Source organism: Protopterus annectens, chromosome 9.part0, assembly GCF_019279795.1.
Source record: "Protopterus annectens isolate FY-2018-M chromosome 9.part0, PAN1.0, whole genome shotgun sequence".
Lineage (NCBI taxonomy): Eukaryota > Metazoa > Chordata > Ceratodontiformes > Protopteridae > Protopterus > Protopterus annectens.
The window spans coordinates 1554060326-1554082643 of NC_056743.1; the positions used below are offsets into that span (position 1 = coordinate 1554060326).

General features: G+C 44.7%; 1 protein-coding gene across 1 annotated transcript in view; it reads right to left on the reverse strand.

The window, feature by feature from the left end:
• PTTG1 (PTTG1 regulator of sister chromatid separation, securin) overlaps positions 1-22318 on the reverse strand; it is a 232855-nt gene that overhangs the window by 7395 nt on the left and 203142 nt on the right. The window contains exon 5 of the mRNA XM_044082495.1: positions 13470-13625. Within this exon, the coding sequence (XP_043938430.1) occupies positions 13470-13625 (156 nt within the window). The remainder of the gene's footprint in view (positions 1-13469; positions 13626-22318) is intronic.

Consider the following 22318-nt stretch of genomic DNA (forward strand, 5'->3'; position numbering starts at 1 on the left):
AACTACAACATAGGAGGTAATCCTGAAATCTGAAGAAATAAGGGATCTAGGGACCCAAGTAGATTGGCAACATGGTTATCAAAGGAAAGCTGACTAAGTGGTTAGAAAACCCTTCTGTGACCCATCTGATCACGAAAGGGTTCGCATCAAGATCTAAGGATGTAATGGTGCCCCCCTACTCTTCCCTCATCAGACCCATTGAGTACAATGCACCAACTGGAATGTACCTGGCTAGACATCTCCAGCAGCTGGAGAGACCACAGAGGTACCTAACCAAGAGGATTACTGGCCACAAACAGTTGCCCTATACAGCACGATTGAAAAAGCTAAGACTGTTCTCTGTTGCATACCGCTTTCTCAGAGGTGATCTCTGTCCAATGTACAGAGCCATGTCCAACCCAGAATTGTTGAACATGCTCCCATCTTAGCAAAACCAAATCTACTCTAGCTACACGCTCTAGGGATATAAACCTCAACACAATGAATAGAACATGGAGGGACAGATTCCCTTTGCAGAGACTTCCCTTACTATGGAACAGGGTCCCGATCTACAAAAGACAGAGCCCCTCACTATCACTCTTAAAGAGGAACCTTGAGTGGATGGGTAACGAAGTTCACACGGGGATCACACCAACAGCACTACTAGATAGGGGCCAAGGGTACTAGCTGCTAGTACAAGGGTCTAGGGAACTACTAAAGGGGTGGGGAATACTGCACAACGTGGCTGGGCCAATATATGCCTTCGGGCAGATAAGCCCAGTACCAACTTATGTAAAAGGTAGCTACTTTTTGCTTAAGTTCCATAATGTAGGTCACTGGCACTTCAGCATGTGAAGCTGACATTCAAAGTGCTAATGGAGTTGCAGAGATATATACTTTACCCCATCTGTCCAAAGCTCTGGAATCAGTCTGAAGGGGTGGGATTCTTAGCTGTAGTTGCCTTGATACCTTTAGGCCCCTGGGAAATTCTCTGGGTCAGCAGTAGGATTTTTGAAAAGGAATTTTAGAGTCAGGTACTTTGTAGTACCAGTCTCATTTCCTAGGAGCAGGGGTAAATTATCAGAAGTAAGACTGGATTCCATAAATGCAACTTCCCCGGAGTGGGGAAATTGTTTAAGGCCTAGGTTGTGGCAAACCTAGAAATTGAGTCTTTTTGGACTGAGGATAGTCTTGGCATTCCCAATGGAAATGCTCTCAAAGCATGCAAGGTTTCATCAAAAAAAAAAAAGTCCTGAAGGAGAGGCAGAGGGAATGGATTCCTCTGCATCTGAATCCTCATACACAGATAAGGGCATGTCTTCATAATCAGACTCTTGGTCTGTTGAAGCTGCTGGGGACAGTCTTTCTCTTAACAGGGGAAGGCCGACTTCCCCTAATCAGCATAAGGTCTTCTGCCATTCTAAGCATTTGATGTGGTGGCAAGGGCGCAGGTGAATGTGCTTTATTCTAGGCATAGCGCGTACTCTTGGCCTTTGACATTGACAAACCAGTCCATCAGTAGTGTGAACTTCCTCAGAAGCCAGTGCCTGCTCAGCGGCTCTGGACCCATCCAAGGTAGAGACCTCAGCAGGCTCCACAGTCAGAGTCTTGCGGCATATTGGACTTATGGGTCTGGGTAGAGGCCTGCGATTCCACTGAAGCAAGCATCAGGGTCTGCAAAAGCACCTCAGAGTACCGGCGAGCTGACGAGTAGCTTAATGGATCATAGTCTGCAGCTTTGAACCTATGCAGTCAGTCTTTATCCTTACGTTTTTTCAGAATATTGGTAGTTGGATGGCTTAGCAAAGCCATTTCAGAATACTGAGATGGAGAACGAACGTAGTGACAATAAGGGCCGGACGAATGGTTCCGGTGTTGAACAAGGCACAAAACTGACAGTTATGTCATGGTCTGGGCCTAAACAGGTGACACAGTAAGAATAAAAATCTCGGTGTGGCATTTGCTTTCTACAGGCAAGACCATGGTTAACTTTCTGACATCAATTAGAGCAAGAAAAAAAAAAAAGGATCCCCAACAGGGTACTTGCTTTAGAAGACTTCAGGATGATTCAATTCGTAAACGAAAACTCAGGTAGTTGCAGACAAGCACTTGTGCGAACTGCTTCTGCTTTGGGCTCCTCGGCAAGAAAGACTGATGTAATGGTGTCTGCTGCCTGTTTTTATAACCCCCCCCCCCACCCCAACGACCTGACGTCAGTTCTGGAGCGACAGCAACCGATGCAGAAATGCAAAGTCTCTGGTATTTGGGCCGACTGAGGGCTAACTGCAGGCAGATAACTCAAGTATGACTGCAACAGTGAAACACTAAACTTCCATCATCCACCATTTCTAAGACAGGGGGGTGGGGGGTGGCGGCCAGGGGTCTGTGCTGGGGCACATCTCAAAACTCCATCCGGTCTTTTTTTAGACTGAGTGAAGTCCTGAGATTCCCAGTGGAAATGTTAGTGTGAAGGGTTTCCCCAAAAGGAAAGGTCTTCTGGTGGGGTGGCAGAAGGAATGGATTCCTCTGCATCCGAATCCTCATATGCAGTCAGAGGTTGTTCTTCCTTTTAACAATCTGAATAATCACATTCCTCAGAATCCTGCTCTGCTGTTTCAGGAGAAGGGCGTCTTTTCCTTTTAGAAGTTGTGGCCAGACTACCTCAGATAAGAATTGGGGAGGATCTACTCTCCAATAAGCAGTTGGGCTTGGGATGGTGGCTAAATGCAGATTTTCTAGTCATTTGGCTTCTATGTCCGAGAGAAACAGCAGTCAGAGAGAAATTTTTTGTCTAGAATCAGTAGTGCAAAAGGTCTCCTCGGAAGCCAGTGCCTGCCTTGCGGCCCCTGGACCCAACAGAGGCAAATTACCAAAGGCTTGGAAGACTTTCTGCGGCATACAGACTCCGAAAGGAGTCTCTGTAGAGGCCTGCATAGATAACTTATCAGGAGCTGTAAAAGCAACTCACTGAATTCTGGAGAGCAGACGACCTGTTTAGCGGTAGCGTCATTTGAAGCCTTAGCCTTGTGTGGTCTAGCTGTTTTTTCAGAATGTTTACAGATTGTTGGCTGACTATTTCGGAATGTGAATATGGAAGACATACCAGTCTACAATAAGAGCTCTACAACAAATGGTTCTCACGTTAAAGGCACAGAACCAGCAACAGGTGACATCATGGTCTGGGCCTAAACAAGTGATGCGGTATGAATGGAAGTCTTGGTGTGGTATCTGCTTTACAGAGGAGAAACTATTGTTAACTTTTTCGGACAACAGTTAGTGCAAGAAAAAAGGATCCCCAATAAGGTACTTTGCTTTAGACATTTTCAGCTGTAATATGAACTCTGGTAGCGACAGACTGGCAAACTAAAGTACAGTTGTGTACACTTACCATAAATCTAGATGTTGGTGTATTCACTATTGCAGTCCTTACAAAAAGGGGTTATCCGGCTCCCAGTAGCCCACAGTCTGCCAAAATACCAAAGTCCTTGGTATAGGACGTCTGCTGCCTTCGGTTTAGGCCTGACGTCGGGATGTCCGGTACACAGGGAGGCAGCCAATGCCACTTCCACCCCCCCCCAAATAAGGTTAGACCAGGAAAAGAAAAATCCAGTCTGTGCCCTAGGAAAAAAGGGGCATGGAATGGGGGGGGGGGGGGGGGAGACCAGGACAGCAACAGTGAATACACCCCCAACATCTACATTTACGGCAAGTGTACACAACTGTATTATGTTCATTGTGTTTCACTGTTGCAGTCTTTACAAAACTGGTTGATTCCCAAAGCCCAGGAAAAAAAGGGAGGAAGAATACCCACTGTTTAAGGGTTGGCAAGGATGCCCTGCAACAGTGCAGTAGCAAAACCAGCCCTAGTAAGGATACCCTGCAACACTGCAGTGGCAAAACCAGCCCTGGACTTGGAAAACAAGGGTAAATTGTTTAGTGAAAGTGTAGAAAGTCCAGGTAGCTGCTTCCAGGATGTCCCTAGTAGGTACACCTTTTTAAAAAGCTGCTGAAGCAGAGGCTGCTCTAGTAGAATGGGTCCCAATACTCTGAGGAGGAACCTTGCCATGCTTTAACAAAAGAGAATACAATGAGCAATCCACTTAGAAATGGTCAGTTTAGAAATGGCTTTGCCCCGAGCTCCAGGAGCAAAACCGACCAGCAACTGATCTGACTTTTCAAAAAGTTTTAGTCCTGTCCACGTAAAATCTAAGCAGTCTATGCAAATCCAAGGAATGCAGTAACCTTTCCCCCTTATTCTGAGGATTAGGAAAGGTGGGCAGGTGGATAGATTGGTTAAAAGTCAGGCTAGAAACCACCTTAGGCATAAAGGAGGGATTAATACGGAGAAACCCGATCCACATGGAAGATAAAAGGCTCTACTGCCATTAAGGCCTGCAGCTCAGAAACTCTTCTAGCCGAATAGCCAACAGAAAGGCAGTTTTCCAGGACAGAAACTTCAGGTCTACTGAGGCAGCTGGTTCAAAAGGAGGCCAAGTTTCAAGTACAAAATTAAGATACCAGGCAGGAGTAGGCGCCCTTCTTGGAGACTAAATTGCTAGCTCCCCTGAGGAACTGTTTCATCAAGGGATGAGAAAATGGGATGCTCAAAGGAACAATGAGCAGAAATAGCTGAAGCATGAATCTTGATAGAAGAAAAGAAAAGCCCACCATTAAGCAAGCCTGCCAGATAGTCAAGAGGAAGAATAGGTTGAGAAGGGTCTTCCCCTCTAGTCCACATCCAAGAGAGAATCTTTTCCGGCCTCCTGGCCTCACCAAGTACCTCAACCACCTGTTAGAAAAGGTTTAAATTAGGAGCCAAGATGCCAAATGCAGACCCCCCCAAGAGATCTGGTATCAGGGAAAGATGCCAAGAATGAGACTGGGAGTGTGTGAAGTAGAGGATATCAATATTGTCTGGGCAAGTCTGGAGCTATGATGGCCCTTGGTTTTTCATCCCTCATCTTTAACAGCACTCTGGGAAGAAAAGGCAGAGGAGGGAATGCATAGAGAGAGCAGTGTCCAGGGGAAGGACAGAGCATCCACTTGCCAAGCTTTGTTGCAATGATCCCTGGTGCAAAAGGGTTGGAAGAAGGTGATTGGTTGGAGATGAGAAGAGATCCACCTGAGGAGTGCCCCAACGCTGAGTGATGTGATAAATGGTACTGTTTAGTTGTCACTCATGAGTATGCAGGACCTGCCTGCTCAGTCTGCCAAGGTGTTGAGCCTTCCTGGAAGAAACAGCTATCAGATGAATGCCCATGGAAGCTGCTATGGACCATAGTATCATGCTTTGTCTGCACAGGGGATAAGAGCGAGTCCCTCCCTGCTTGTTGATGTACCACATGATTGTGGTGTTGTCTGTCCTGACCAGAAGAGTGCCAGGAGAGAAGATGCTTGAAAGCCATCAAGGCCTGATGGACTGTCATCAACTCCTTCAGATTTATATGCAAATGAGCCTGTTGAGAGTTCCAAAGTCCCCTGAATGCATCTGCCCTCCAGATGTGTTCCCCAAGCATAGGTCAGAGGATTCTGAGGTGGACAGAAAGGCAGGCCTTTGTTCTATGCACAGGCTGTCACCCACCAAAGGAACTCCATCTGTAGGGAGGGAATTAGGACGCAAGGACATATAAAGCTATATCCCAAGTGTGCTGACAAAGGTTTTTGAGGAACCATTGCATTTCTCATATGCAGTCTGGCATATGGAATTAGAATACATGAAGCCATGAATCCCAGGCCTTGTAGGAATTGCCTTGCAGAGGAGCAGAGTCACGCTTGCCAGATTTTTGAAGTAATTCAAAAGATACACTCATTTCTCTTGAGGGAGGAATACCATCTGGGTGGCTGCATTCAGACTTTCTCCCAGGAATACAATCTCCCTGGTGGGTACCAATTTTGACTTTCACTGCTGGTGTAGCCCAAAGAGGTGAGAAAGTTCTTTACAAATTCCAAATCCTTTATACAAGTTGTTCTGGAGAGTTTGCCTGAATAAGAATCGTCCCAAGGGTAAATTTGAATGTTTCTTTGCCTGCAAAAAGCAATGACTGGAGCCAGGCATTTTGTAAAAACTCTGGGAGCAATAGATAAGCCAAAGGGTAGTGCACAGAATTGGACGTGCCTGCAGCTTTCCCTTCTTGGGATGTGCAGATCCAAAGTAACCAACCAGCTGGTATCCTTAGTGGACAGGGAAGGTGTGAAAGGACAACTTGTAGCCTTTGGATATTATTTTGAGCACCCATTTGTAGTCTTATGAACCAGACATCTGCAAAAAAAAAAAAAAAAAAAAAAAAGGCTAACCTTCCCCCCAAAGGAAATCCTGGGCCCAGAGGCAGGCAGGGGAAGGCTGGAGTCATTGGGAAGTTTGCTTAGAACTCCCTGATTTTGAAGACTGACCGTACTTAGCCTTTTGAGGGGTGGAAGTATGTCCCCTCGAAGACCTGTAACTCCCTAGGCCTAGAGCAACCCCATTTACTAGGGTCAGGAAAAGTTCAATTCTTAGAAGGGTAATGTCTACTAAAACAAGGAGAATGAACTTGCAGAAAGTCCTCAGCTTGCATAGATTTGACCTTATCCTCAAACTTTTTCAACACCTCTTCTGCTTTGCTACCAAAAAAGATTGTCCTTGTGCAAAGGCACATCCAGTAATTTAGATATGACAGGGGCAGAAAGGGGCTATTCCCTGAGCCAAGCATGTCTAATGACAGAACCAGTGGCTGCTGCCCTGCAAGAAGCTTCCAAAGTGTCAAAACTACAATGTAGAGAATGTTTAGTGACAGTGGCAGAATTCAATAAAACCTTGCATGTCCTTACCCTAGTCAGGGAAGAAACACCAGCAATTTTAGCCTTAATAGCCTCCAAAGTATGCTGCCGATACTTAATTGTCTTTTTCATATGCTTAACAGACTTAATAGCCAGGGTGGAAGTATAATTTACCCCATCTATTCAAGGCCCTAGATTTCCTTGTAAGGAACAGGATTTTTAGCAACCGTGGCTTTAACACCCTTAGGGCCCTGAGAAATCTTTATCAGCAGTAGGATTCTTGAAAAGGAACCGATGAGAATCAGGAACACCTGTCAGGCTTTCTGAGAGCAGGAGAAACAGAATTAGGAGTCAAAGAATTCTCCATGACAATCAACAACTTTCAAAACTGGAGGGATAGCCAAAGGCTTATGCTGTGGCAAATACAATAATTCCCTAATCAGTTTCTTAGACTGAGGGCAGTCCCGACTCCCATATGAAATGCTCCCCAAGAGTATTCAAAACATCTCCAAAAGAAAAATCTTCTAGAGGGGAGGCAGATGGGATGGAGTCTTCTGCATCACAATCCTCAACTAAAAAAAAAAGTTGAGCTTCCCTCAGCAGAAGTGCTAGAAACCCCAGTCTGAGGCAGACAACTTCTGGGGACAACTCCCTAGCCCGCTGAGAACCCCTGATAAAGTCAAGAGATCACTAGCCATCTTTATCATTTGAGAGTTTTTCGGCTACAAGGCCTGCTAGAAAGCCGGAGCTCAGGAGGCCTAGGGACCACAGTAGTCTGAACCAAGATAGTTGGTCTGGATCGGGTCTCTGGGTAGAGAAAGGCCTCAGAAGCTGGCACCTGCTTAGCGGCGCAGGGATCCAGAGACGGTGACTGGCAGAGGATCAGAAGACAAAGTGGACGCCTGCAGCATAGAGGACTCTGAAGAGGTCTCCTCAGATGCCTGCTGCTGAATATCTGGACTGCAAGGGCAATGAAAGCACCAGACTACCGCTGGGCCGACAAAAACTTAACAGGGAAGTTGTCAGTTAATTTGACCCCAAGCCTGTTGCAGTCCTTATTCCTTCACATCTGAAGTCGGGCGACCAGAAGACACCATACCAAAGAACTTGGGCCAAACTCCAAAATGCTTGAACTAGAATGGTACGCGGGTTGAAAGAGGCACAAAGAACACAGTTAGGGACGTCGTGCTCAAGGCCCAAACAAGTGATGCAATAGGAGTGAAAAATCAGTGCAGAATCTGTTTTCCACAGGCAACAGTTTTCTCTGACATTTGTTAAAGCAAGAGGAGGGTCCCCACTGGGGTACTTATCTGAGGAGGTCTTCAACTAAGCAGTCAGACATTCACACCAGTCCAATTCAAAGTTTTGAAAATCAAAGTTGCAGAAGTATGCATGAAAATGTTCCCATACTTAAAAATCAGAAAGTAGGATTGGAATTTGGCTACTGCTTAGCAGCAGTACATCAACCAGAGCTATAGCTGCTGGGTCATGTTTGGGAATGGAGTACAAGACTGAGGAAATTTTGTATAGCCTGCCTTTTTAGGGGCAGCTGGCTGACTCAGGAAAATTAGTGACACATCCTTCAATGGTGACGTCACTTATTGACAGTCTCTGGACTTAACAGCTTATAGGATTTTGAGGGACTGAGAAACCACTAGTCTTCCACTGAAAACACTAGCAAATTCTGGAAGTAGTCTCAACCCCCCCCAAGAATCATAACATGCTCTCCAAACAGAAATCTGAGAAACCCTTTCATCTCTTCCTTAATCTTACAGTCCAGATTCAGAATCAGGAATCTACTATAAACCCCTTTACAAGCAAGATAAATAGCTTGAATTAGACCCTTAGCCAGACCAAACTACTCCTTACCAAGAAAATTTTAGGAGTAGAAAATTAGTTTTCAGTTTTAACAGGAAAAAATGGAATGGAGGTTAATGGCAGCAGCAGCTGTTTCTGCAGGTACAAGCACAACTTTGCCTAACAGACAGCTTCCCTGCTCCTCTCCATAAAGAGCAGAAGGACTCCTTTGTTCACTGATCTGACTATCAGAATTCACAAGAAAATGGCTAACCACTGGTCCATAGTGGCTACATGAGCTACACCAGAGGAACCTGGAGAAAGTGGTATGAAAAACCAGCTTTGAAAAACCAGCTTTGGCCACAGCAGAATCACCAACTTTCTTGTGGCTGGAAGGACCAACTGTGGGACTGGTAGTTGGTTTCATAATAAAGCCAAAACAGTGCGCCCCTTTCTCAGTGAATACAAGCTGCACAAGCCAATAAAGTTGCAAAAAGGTAGCCCCCCCCCAAACTTTAATACACTTCACCAGCCCCAAAATGAAGTTTTTCCACAACAAATTGTTTTCAACTACATAACTTAAGCTGACAAGGGCACTCCCATTTCAAAGTACAGTCAAGTCTCAGGACAGTCCTTTAAAAACAGACTCCTATACAGCTTTCTAACAAGGAAAATATATTTTCTAAAGTGCCCCCCCCCCCAACAGAACTCATCGGCCCAGCAAAGGACCACCACAAGCAATCCTCAAAAACCCAGACTTCGATAGCACAAAAAGCCTTCAACGGCTTGGCACCCAAACCCATTTATTTAGCGCAGCTTAACTTGCCTGGGCATGAGTAAAGTGCCTCAAGTTTTACAAACTAGCCAGCTGTTACACGCTTGGCACCCCTATAGCTTAGTTTCCTGCAGCAGTGACCCATAGGAGGAGCACTACTCAATAATTCTGGAGCCAAAAACTATTCATTCCATGTACTCCATATAAAACCAATGTAATCAGAGTCAGCCTTTTGAAAAGACTGTTCATAAATTAACATCTAGAAGTTCAACAAGGCTATTAAGGCATCAAGACACTACTTGTGTAACTCAGGACATACTAGAATCTCCCTCAGTACTAATACTTAGTTTGTCATGATTTGTATGTTCCTGGTCTAAATCCTTCCAGTGCTGGAAAAGACAGTACATACAATGAAATCACTCCTATTCAAACCTATTAGAAGAAAATAGACACCATTGCCTCATTAGCTCTTCTAACTGTTGACGACTTTCTGGTCCCCAAAACTGTTCATTGTGGTATTAATTTGCTATTCACACCCTTAGACCACATGAAAAAGTTAGAAAACAAGGTCTTAAGAATATATAATGAATGTATCCTAATATACATGTTTAAAACAAGCTATGCAAGGTTTACAATATCACCCTTTTACAGGAAAACTTATCTGAAGAGGTTAGCTGATGCTGCAAGATGAGTTTTGGATATTCTGAAGCACCAGAAACCCAGAAGAGGGTACCCCCATGCTCAGCCTGCTCTACCTGACCTACCACTCAGATTCCCAGGGAATACAAGTTAGGATGTGGGGAAAAAATGCTCCAGTGGTTGGGAACATTTGTTACATGTGGACCAAAGATACGACTGGAGCTTTCTTGTACGTAGCTTGGTATGGAAACAAAGCTAGTTGAAGGCATATGCCAGAGCTCTGAGAAACTTACTTCACGGCTATTAAAGAAGCAGGCTGCAGCATTTATGAAGGTATTCCATTTTGTTGGGTAGAAGGAATGCCTTCTGAAGTTTAGTATTCAGTGAACCCTGGGAAACCCTGCTGAAGGGGCAAGTATTGGACTTTTGAAGTTAGAGAATTAACCCCAGGCTGTAGAAAAAGTGAAATGGCCTTGTTCACCTCCTCCTGGGACACTTGGAGCCAAAGGCATGCATTCGTTTCATAGGTAAGCACTAGGCTATCGGCCCAAGGGCCTACACAAGCCTAGTCAACAAGGTTCCCTGGCTTACATCACCCAAGAAAGTTATTTTCCTGTGCCACTGTTGAGCAGACAGAAGTGATCCCCGGGGTGCATTTCTTATTTCCCATCTCCCATCCACTCAAGATTTTTCTTAGAGTGCTAATGAAGAACTTTGACATAGATGGGTAGCCCTGTTCCAGAGTATGGGAAGTCTCTGGGGCAGGCCAGCATGTCCTGTTTATTGTGGTGATAAGGTGTAGGTCCCTAGAGCATGTAGCTCTGAGGGATTGGGATTTCTTTAGGTGTAGCATGTCCAACAGCCCTGGATTTGACATAGCTCTATATGTTAGGCAAAGATCACCTCAGAGTTTGAGACAGTCAGTGTAAGGCATCTGTTTGAGGCCAGTAATCCTCTTTGTGAGGTACTTCTGTGGCCTTTCCAGCTGCTGCAGAGGTCTTATGAGGTACATTCCAAAAGGGGCATTGTACTCTATAATGGGCCTAATGAGTGTCGAGTAGAGGGGAACAATGACCTCTTTTCTGGACGAGAGCCCTTTTATGATGGTGTGCCACTTAGAAAGATTTCCTTGACCACCGTGGCGACGTGACTATCAAAGGAGACTACTGTCCACCTGGGTCCCAAGGTCTCATCACACATTCGGTGTTAAGTAGATTGCTGCCTATGTGGTAGCTCATGGGTACAGAGTTTTTACCAAAGGGGATGACACTGCACTTATTGGCATTGAGCTAGAGGCCATGGCTGACACCAGGCATCCGTCTCGGAGGCCCTTCTGTAGGATGTCCACATCATTTGGGGACTTTACTACGGCTCCCAGTTTGCAGTCATCTGCGAACTTAGCCAGAGGCCTTCTGTGTTAGCCTGTACTTCAGAGAAGTAGATATCAAACGAGAGGTCCCAGGACTGAACCCTGTGGTACTACACTTGTCACTGCTTTGAGGTCAGATTTGGCATCTGCAACTTTCACAGTGTGGGTTCTGTCAGTGAGCCATTTGGTAACCCATCTTGTGACGTAGGGATTTATACAGTTTAGTGAGTTTAGCTATAATTCCAGAATGGGGGATGGTGTCAAAAGCCTTGGCGAGGTGAAGATAGGCTGTGTCAACCACCTTACCCTCATCTACGGCTTTGATGACCGCCTCAAAGAAGTCTATCAGGTTCAGGAGGCATTATCTGCCTTTCACAAACCCGAACTGGGTGGGAACCAGAGTTTGGAGTTTACCAAAGTCTTTAAGAGTTCCGATTATATGTTCCATGGCCTTGCAGACCAGGCTAGTCGGGCTAATAGGGCAATAGTTCCTGGGATCAGTGGTGGCTCCCCCTTTGAGGAGTGGGATAGCTTGCTGTGTGACATTCAGTGGGCACAAAGCCTGATGCGTGGCTATTGAACATGGTGCTTAAGTGGGGAGCCAGTTCGTTCTGAAGTTCGCATAAAACTCAATCTGGGATGTTGTCCGGTCCCATGGATGCTGTGTTTTCGGCTTTAGAGTGTGCAGCTTTTACCTGCGTAGTTGTGATTACAGGGACTCTGCATTCTTCCTGTATAGATATGGGCCCTTTAGGGGGTGGGGGGTAAAGTTAGCACTGAACTTATCTGCCAGGATGTTGGCAATATCAGTTGGTTCTGTAATTTTCATGCTGCAACTTAGAGCAGATCTGGTGTTGCCATAGACATAGACGGTTATAGAATGCTTTGTGGTTGTCCTTAGAATTAGTGGCGATTTTGTTTTCATAGCTAGCTTTGGAGGATCTTATAAGGGATCTCAGCTTCTTACTGAGCCTGACCAGAGAGCTCCTCCACTCATGGGATTTTACTCTTTTGCAACAGTTTGTTCCTTCTGTTTTACAGTTTATGGCAGGGGACCACCAGAGTGGCTTTTTTTTTTTTTTTTTTTTTTTTTTTTAAAGAGGATAGCATCTTGGTTCTGTTTGACAGCACAATCTATGCACTCATGCAAGTGCTTATAGAGTGCATCTGTGCAAGATTCAACTGTACTGTCCATCTGCACGGGTGTCATGAAGTTCCTGTTTTACTAAGCATGGAGACATTTTTTTACCATGGTTTCCTTAATGGGGGTGGGGGGGGGGATGCAGATATCAAGAGTGATTAGCTTATGGTCCTTTCTTGAACTGCCTAAATGCTGCTGGAATCAGCAAGTCTGAAAGAAAAAAGGTACCTTGATAAACTACAGGCTTCAAAATACCTCCATGGGACTGGAATGTGAAGGAAGGAATCCTTTAAATCCAGGGTGGCCATCAGGACCTGTGCAACCAAGAACAGCAGCAAGGCCTGAAGGGTCAACATCTTGACACTTGTTTTTACTGTTGCAGTAGATTTCCTTACAGAATAGCTTTTAGCTGAAAGGATGGAGGAGGGTCCATGAGTTCCTGATAAGGTAGTATTTGTGCACTCTTACTACTGGACTAAATACAGGCACTTTACAAACTCCTTGGGCATAGGACAAAAACTAAACAGCAAGGTGGCGAATTGGTAATGAGCACCCTTTACATTGGAGCAGTCTGTCCAACTTGCCTATAGGAAATGGAGCTCCAAGGTTATGATACAAGCCTGTGAAAGCAGCAAGAGTACTTCCAGGAACTTGTTCAGTTTTAAAAGATCCAAGTCTCTAGGCTCCCTCTTTTCTTGGAGCTATAAGCAGCCTGAAGTTTTAAGTTTAGTAGCCACAAAAGTGTGATAAATTACTTGCCTCCATAAAAGGTGAGGCATAGAGAGCTTCAGCTGCTTTCACATCCACCCTTTAGTCCTTCATGATCTTAGAATAGCAGCTGCTTATTTGATTCATAAGAGTACAGTAACAGCACTCCTGGCATACTATATCCAAGAAAACAGAATTCAAACAAGATGCTCCAGATAGTACAGAAGCAAAGGGTAGCCAACAGAAAAAAAATAACTTTAACAGGTTACTCACTGAAGATATCCAAAAGCAGTTAAAGTACTTACCACTCTGACATATTGGATAAGTGAATTTTATAGGTGAAAAGTTCATGGGCGAGACTTCCTCTAGGCTGTCAATTTCAGACCCAGCTGGTATGGACAGCCCTGCAAAACACAAGTGGCTGACACGGTGTTCATCAGGAACATTAAAGGTGTCAAAGTCTGAAAAGGAAAAAAAGATGCAGTTAATGTTCAATACAAATGACACATAATTAATCGCACATCAGTATGGCTTTCTGGGAATACACATTCCGAATGCAGCAGTTATACTCGATACAGTAAACTAGCAGTTTCCTTTTAAGCTTCACAAGGCACAGAAAACAAGGTATTTTTGATAGGTTTGTGCTTCTTTCACTCAAAGCAAGATTCTGCATGTGCTGTAGAAGTACTAGCACCAGTTACTAATGGCGCATTCCACAACAGTGATACATCACTGCAACAATACTGGGAAATAGTGATGCTGCCCTCTAAAATAGGAACTTTTTGCACACCTAGGGTGCACAAGTGCACTTTGCTCTTCCACTGCTCCAGCAATGGTAGAGGATGACAAGTCAACATTATGGAAGGAAACAGATTTGCAATATACTCAAGTTACTTAACACCTCCACTGGCATTTTTCACTCCAACTCTAGGGAGGACATTGCTCAGCCCATCATCTAACTTTGCCAGACTCTCGGCATCTCCCCCTTTATTCACAATGTTGAGTGGATAAGGACCCATCTCCATATTTTTGGCATTAAAAAGCTACACCAAGGCTCATACAAAAATATGGTTCATCCCATCAGAAGTGAAAGACTGGAGCAGAGAACGTTTCAATTCTTGCTTTGGCCCATTGGGAGGCAACTTACCAAATATCCTGAACTATAGCTGCAGCGTACCACCTAGACCTGGAGATGGCTTCCAGCTTACATCTTCCACAAACTGTCAACTATGACCTTTACCTCCAGTGTCACCCAAGTTACCATTTTTAGTCTAAAGCAGAAACTACTGCACAATAAGCAGCTAATTCCAAAGGGAGTCCATCAGTTTTGTAACGTGTGAACTGAGAGAGTCTGCATCAGTGGGGTTCATTCATTGGAGCAAAGTATGAAAATTACAGAACTTTTTCCAGTCTATCATATGTAATGAGTGGCTGTGCCCACTTTCACAAGGTTCAGACATATGAATGAACATTCTCTTATTCAACCAAAAAGGCTTACAGGGCCTGCTTATAAGAGGCTCATACACAAGTGTGACCAGTCCCCCCCTTATTCTTGATGAAACATACATACAAAATAAATGGCACAAGTAACTAAAAACCAAGGGTAATGCTACTCAATGCCAGAAGTCTAAACCTAAAAATGCATGCACTCGAGGCAAAGTATGGAGAACAGATCTGTGCAGTAACAGAAACCTGGTTTAAGGCTCCAGAGAGCACCCCAGCACTACCGGGCTTCAACTCCTTACATACTTTTCAGCGACAGAACCCAGACTGAAACACAAAGGCGGGGGGTGTACCCATATTCAAGATACCCACACTTCCAGGTTAGTGGTGCAGCACAATGCCTCAGAGATCATCCATGTGCAACTAACTCGCAAAACTGCAATTCAAATTGTAGCTTGCTACAGATCACCCATGACCCATGACCCCCATTCCACATTTCTGGAGACACTGGAAAATATGAAGGTTCTACCAAACACCCCAATATTGTGCGATTTCAATTATCCAAACAAACTGGGAGAACTATTAAAGTAATAACTCCCTTGCCAAACGCTTCCTAGAATTTATAAACTCAAATGCCCTGGATCAACTGGTCAACACCCCCACCAGAGGTGACAACATATTGGACCAGGTCATCAACATGGGCAACTGGTGTTTTACACCAGAGGTCAACCCCTTGCTGGTTAGATCAGACCATAGACTAATCACTCTGGATATCCACATTGCACCCCCACCCCCCAATCAAGGAATCCACGGAAAAACTTTTCAAAAGCAAACTTCACGTTACTTAAGACTGTAGTGGAAAGGTTCACAGCTCCCATGCCAAAGAGGAATGCTGTCCAAGCTGCTGAATCCCTTACAAAGGCACTCTATGGGCACCTGCATGAATGCATAGATTGTACTATCTAAGCAAAACCAAGACTCACTCCAAGAAAAGTCTGGTGGACCCCTGCCATAAGCAAGCTATATAACGGGAGGAAACTAGTACAGAAGAGTAAAATACCAAGAAGGGAAGACATCCCTGATCAGCAAGAAACTACAATCCCTCAAAATCATCCAAGGCTAGCTTCAAAAGAAAAATTGCTAAGGATGCCAAAGATGACCACAAATCATTCTTTAGCTATGTCAAGAACCTAAGTGGAAACTCTCAGATCTGCTCGGAGTTGGTGCAGAATGGCACAAAATACACTGAACAGACTGATCTTGCCAACATTCTGGCAGGCAGATTTAGTGCAAACTTAACCCCCTCTCACCCCCTAAAGGGCCCATAATCATACCAGAAGAATGTAGAGCCCTGTCAACCACCAACAGCCCTATCCAATCCAAACACACAGCTTCAATGGGACCGGATAGTGTCCCAGGCTGCGTCTTACACCAACTCCAAAATGAACTAACCCCTCACCTAAATACATTGTTCAAACTCAGCATCTCTACAGGCTATGTACCCATAGAGTGGTGCACAGCAACAGTTATCCCACTCCACAAAGGTGGAGCCACAATGGACCCCAGGAACTATCACCCTATAAGCCTGACTAGCCTGGTCTGCAAGACTATGGAGCGCATCATGGAACTCAGAGACATTGGGAACCTCCAAACATTGGACCCTACCCAGTTTGGCTTTAAGGGCAGATCATGCCTCCTAAACCTGGTGGACTTCGAGACAGTTACACAGGCTTTAGATGAGGAAAAGTAGGTCCACACAGCCTACCTAGACCTCACAAAGGCTTTCAACACCATTCCTCATTCTGGTATTATAGACCAGCTCAGCCTGAACATAAACCCCTATGTCACGAGATGGGTTGCCAACTGGCTCACGGATAGAACCTACATGGTGAGAGTTGCAGGCTCTAGGTCAAACTAAACCAGTTAGAAGTGACATTCCCCCAGGGCTCAGTCCTGGGTCCCCTCCTGTTTGGTATATACTTCTGAGGTACAGGCAAGCATGAGGACTATGGCTGACCAAGTTCAGACTACTGCAAACTGGAGGCCATAATGGACTCTCTGGCTGATAAGACATCCTCCAGAAGGGTCTCACAGAGATTGATACCTGGGGTCATTGCCTCAAAACTAAATGCCAAAAAGTGCATAGTCATCCCCTTTGGAAAAAAATTAAGTACCTGCGAATTACTACATACATGGTAGTCTCCTAAATACAGAAAATATAAGGGATCTGAGGACTCAAGTAGATGGTAATCTCTCCTTTGATAATCCTATAGCCAAGGTGTTTAGAAAATCCTTCTATGTGGCCCACCTAATCACAAAAAGGTTTGCATCTACAACATGTTACTGTGCCCCCCTACTCACTCAGACTCAGAGTACATGCCCCATTTGGGATGTACCTTACAAGAAACCTGCAACAGCTGGAAAGACTACATAAGTACCTCACCAAGAGGATTACTGGCCTCAGATGCCCTATGCAGCCCGACTGAAGAAACTCCAGCTGTACTCTGTTGCATACCGCTTACTCAGATGCGATCTCTGCATGACATAAAAGGCCATGTCCAACCCAGAATTGGACATGCCCCACCTAAAAAAACAAATCCTCCAAGAGCCACACGCTCTAGGGATCTAAACCTCAACGATAAATAGTACTTGCTGGAGGGATAGATTGTCCCAGAGACTCCCCATACTTGGGAACAGGATTCCAATCTACATTAGGCAGAGCACCTCACTAACACTCGAGAAACCTTGACGAGTGGATAGGAAACAGTTTACCCCAGGGATCACTGCAGTGGCTCTGCTGGACAGAGGCACAGGAACTAATTTAAGGGGGCGGCGAAAGCCAACACTTTCTGGCTAGGCCTACAGATGCCCTCGGGCAGATAGCCTAGTACTTGCCTATGAACCTATGAAGAGACCTTTCATACAAGCAGGGGAGGTAGTCAAAGCTACACCCTTTTTGAATATATGCATCCACTGAAATAGCATACAGTGGAAAAAAGTAAAGTGCTCATTTTACAGAGCTCATGGATGTGCACAAGAAGGAAAAAGTAGAAGTTTGAGACCTCAGAACCTTGTGTAGGCTTTGTGCTCATGGAATAAAAATCCCCCAAGTGAACTAGAGCATACAAAAACAAACATAAAAACTAAATGTTTCAGGTTTGCCTTGTAAATAGCAGGAACTTTCAATGTTCAAAGTGTAAATCACTATTTAAGAAAACCTCTGCCTGAGTTTTATCAAGTCCATCTAATATAGTTCTATAGTTGTAGTTCATAATGTATGGTCATGTTTTGTTAGTAGTTAAAAACCTTTCAACTAAGAATTAAGTTCCGTAGGCTGCTGAGCTGGTAAACCCTCAGATATTTCAGGAATATTCAAATAAGGGACTAACCTCTAAGCTTTTGGATTGGATCCTTGCTTTTCCATCCCGCAAATTTTCCTCCAGTCTGCTCTGATGGACCCTCCCACCATTGTCTAATAGCCTTTAATTGACCAAATTTAAATGCATTAGAACACTTCCTTCTACCTACTTAACTGAATAAACTATTGTAAACTTCAGCAAGGTGCATTTATTCCTCCCACAGGGAGGGTATCAGAGAGCCTCAGATCTGCTAGCTAGTGATTTTATCTGGACTTATCCCTCTATACTCAATTACATCAGTAGATTGAGATGTTTATAGGCAGAGTCAATTTGGAAAATATAGTTGCTGAAATGGGATATAGTATAGTATTAGATGGGGAAGGCTTAAACTTCAGTGTTCATAAACAAATTACTAACAGCCATAAAAGATCCATGTTGTCAGATTTTAGTCCAGTTCAACATATGGGATATCGGATCAGACCCTGGTAAAGTTTGAAGCTCCCTCTATTCCAGGGCTCCAATTCCTCCACTAGCCATACTCAGATTGGGTATATCCTATAGAAATTTATGTGCACCTGTTAAATGAAAAAGGGTCTCCAAATGCAGAAATGAAAATGGACTACATAAAAGGAGTTAAAAATGCAATACTGGTCACAGACCATATACAGGGGGCAGTCACCAGACCATTTCAAAGGTAGTCAAAAACTCAGAAGGGGGATGAGAGGTTGAACTGGACAAACATGGTGTGTTATAAGCAGACCACTTTCATAGCAGATTAATTTTGGACGACTCCGCATAGCCGGCAAGATTACAAAGCCATCTTGCATGGTGGTATCGAGGATGTTAGAGGCAAAAAGATGTACTGAGAAACAAGAATATATATACTGCACAAACAGTCAAACAGAAAGGCTGTGGAGGTAGCTACTTCTCTGGCTGAACATGCTATAGGTTTAGCCTGTAACTGCAAACGCAATGAACAGACAAAATAAATGCAATCTGGTAACCATCTGGACAGAGGGAACAGCTTTCTCAAGTCAAGCTTTAGAGAAAGCAATAAAGCAATAAAAAGTTGAGATTTTTAATTTTGCTGTAGATTTGATATGGCAATCAACATACAGCATGTGCAGAAAGTAAATACTTGGGAAAGACGTGCAACTATGGATGGATTTAAGTTAGATACAAATACCACCTTTAGCATCAAGGGGAGACTAGTTTGGAGAGAAACCCGATCCTTATGGAATACAAAGTATGGAGGTTTACAAGAGTTTGTAACTCAAACTCATCTTGCAGCGGTGATAGCAGCCAAGAAAATTATTTCCAGCTCAAACATCTGCAAAAGCTATAGGTTAAAAGGGAGGTTGAGTTAGGGCCTGGAGCACAGCAGTAATATCTAATGAGGTACTGGATCCATGATGGGGGGGGGGGGGACATGCAATAAAAATATTCCTCCAAGAAAAACCTTAAATTTTTAAAGCTAAGGAAGTAGCTTTTTGTCTAGTATGAAAGTTGGAAATTGATTGTGGAGTACCTACATCCTTTCTGAAAGAGCTCACCTAAAACTTCCAAGACTGATCATATAGGAGCAGAGAATGGGGCCAAACCCTTTGTCAATCCCAAAGTTAAAATTTGCTGTTTTATATGTGGTAGTACGTTTCTAGGAGACTGCTGTTAGAGATACCTGGCATCTCTGGCTATAGTCAGAGACATTGAAAGAACCAACTGATTAGTTTTATGGTAGACCATTCTGGTTTAGGCATTCCACATGGGTGGAAAAGGTCTGGATATTGACCCAACATCCATGATAGATGTATTAGAGGCCACAGAAAGGGGAACTTTGTTTGTCAATGCCAAAAGGGTGCAATGAGGATTACTTTGGCCTTGCAAAGTCTGGATTTCTGAATTAATTTATTCATGTGGGGTAATGTGAGAAAGGCATACAGGAGCCCAGGGGAGTAACCTTGAACTCTTAGCATTCTTTGGTGATTGTCCTGATCATCCACAGGGTCAAAGTAGCTGGTGCACTTGTTCAGGTGGGAAGAAGATTACAGCAAAGTTGACCCAGGCATCTGAAAATTAGTGTCACTGTTGGACTGAGGGATGACTCGTGAGTTAGAATTTTGCTTGGCTCGTCTGCTAGAAAATTGGAATACTCTGAATGTGCACCGTTATCCGAAAACAATGTGAAGACATCACTTCCTGTCAAATCCTTGTGGCTTCGACACAGGGTATAACAAGTTTCTCCTCATTTGATGTACCAACACTACAGCCATATTGTCTTATTGTATGGATATCACCCTTGGGCACACCCACCCGAAAGTCTGCAAGTGAGGACTGCCCTCATAATAAAAAGACACTGATAAGAGTGGCTTCTATATCTGACCATGTACTGTGGAACATTCTCCCTTCAAAATAACCCCCTCCCAGAAGGGGGCATCAGTTGTCACTACTGCTGTCAGTGTGACTAGATTGAAGGGTAGCCCTTATGTTATTGATAGTTAAGTAATCCACTAGGAAATATCTGCAAATAATTCTGGCATGCGAAGGATGAAACTTCTAAGACCACTAAACTGTAAGCATCCCCTGAAGAATCTGCATATGGTATCAAGCCATTGGGGCCATTAATATGGCGGAAGCAACAAGACCCAATATTGCATCACGAAGGGGGCAGGAATGATGCCACACCAGAGGCCTTTGTGATGGGGAAACTGCTTTGCTGTGGCAAGGTGAATTTCAAGAGAGTGGTACTGCAGTGGCATCCACTAAATTGCGTTGGAAGTAATTGGCACTTGGGAAAAATACACTGATGCCATCACTGAAAGTACAGGTGATAAAGTCCAAATCCAACCACGGTTTAAGTTTCTTCTATTCTTTACACAAGAATAAAAAAACAAAGCTTTAAGACAGAGGCGCGCGCACAGACAGAGGCGCGCGCACAGACAGAGGCGCGCGCACAGACAGAGGCGCGCGCACAGACAGAGGCGCTGAGACAGAGGCGCTGCACAGACAGAGGCGCCTGAGCGCGCGCACAGACAGAGGCGCTGAACAGATGCGCACAGACAGAGAGGCGCGCACACAGACAGAGGCGCGCGCACAGACAGAGGCGCGCGCACAGACAGAGGCGCGCGCACAGAGGCGCGCGCACAGAGGCGCGCGCACAGACAGAGGCGCGCGCACAGACAGAGGCGCGCGCACAGACAGAGGCGCGCGCACAGACAGAGGCGCGCGCACAGACAGAGGCGCGCGCGAGCACAGACAGAGGCGCGCGCGAGCACAGACAGAGGCGCGCGCGAGCACAGAGGCGCGCGCACAGAGACAGGCGCGCGCACAGAGACAGGCGCGCGCACAGAGACAGGCGCGCGCACAGAGACGCGCGACAGACAGAGGCGCACAGACAGAGCGCGCTGCAAGACAGACAGAGGCGCTTGGCGACAGAGGCGCGCACAGACAGAGGCGCGCGCACAGACAGAGGCGCGCGCACAGACAGAGGCGCGCGCACAGACAGAGGCGCGCGCACAGACAGAGGCGCGCGCACAGACAGAGGCGCGCGCACAGACAGAGGCCGCCAGACAGAGGCGAAGCACAGACAGCGCGAGAGCACAGACAGAGAGCGCGCACAGACAGAGAGCACAGACAGAGAGCGCTGAGACAGAGCGCACTAATCACTTGAATCACTTGAATAAATTGCCCTTAAAATGCATCACACCAATGCTTTTCATTAAAAATGAATACAGGAAATTCATGAATACTTCAATGTACATTGAACATGTACAACAATAGACATTAATACAATTAATCATATTGCTTTTGTTTAAAATCTAACATTGGTTTAATAGTTACTATATTAAACCCTGGTGTTATCAGCTTCAAGCATCCATTTATATTCAGATATGTCCAGTTTATTTATATCACCAAGCCTTAAACTTCTATTTACTACTTCCAAAACTTTAAATCTAAAGCTATGTGATGCCCCTTTCATTTTTATGTTGGGCTAGTGCATTAGACGAAATATTTCTTATCTCTTGACTTATGCTCAGTGATACAATCTTTTAAAGTCCTTGAGCACAAGTCTGATGGCCCATCCTGAGGTATGTACAATAATGGGACATACACCCAGGAGCGCATATAGAAATATGGATAATTTAAAGAAAAGGTTATGCTATAAAGACTTTTGAAGTAAATTTGTTGCAGCCAATAACATAGCGTGGGAACCAATTCCATGTTATGCTTGTAGTTGTTGTGCTGATGTGTTAAAAAGTTCTTTGAAGATCCAATAAAAGATATGAAATAAAGTTTGACAACTTGTAGAAATACAATGGCTGTATATCTAGCCACCTGTACACAATGCCCAGGGT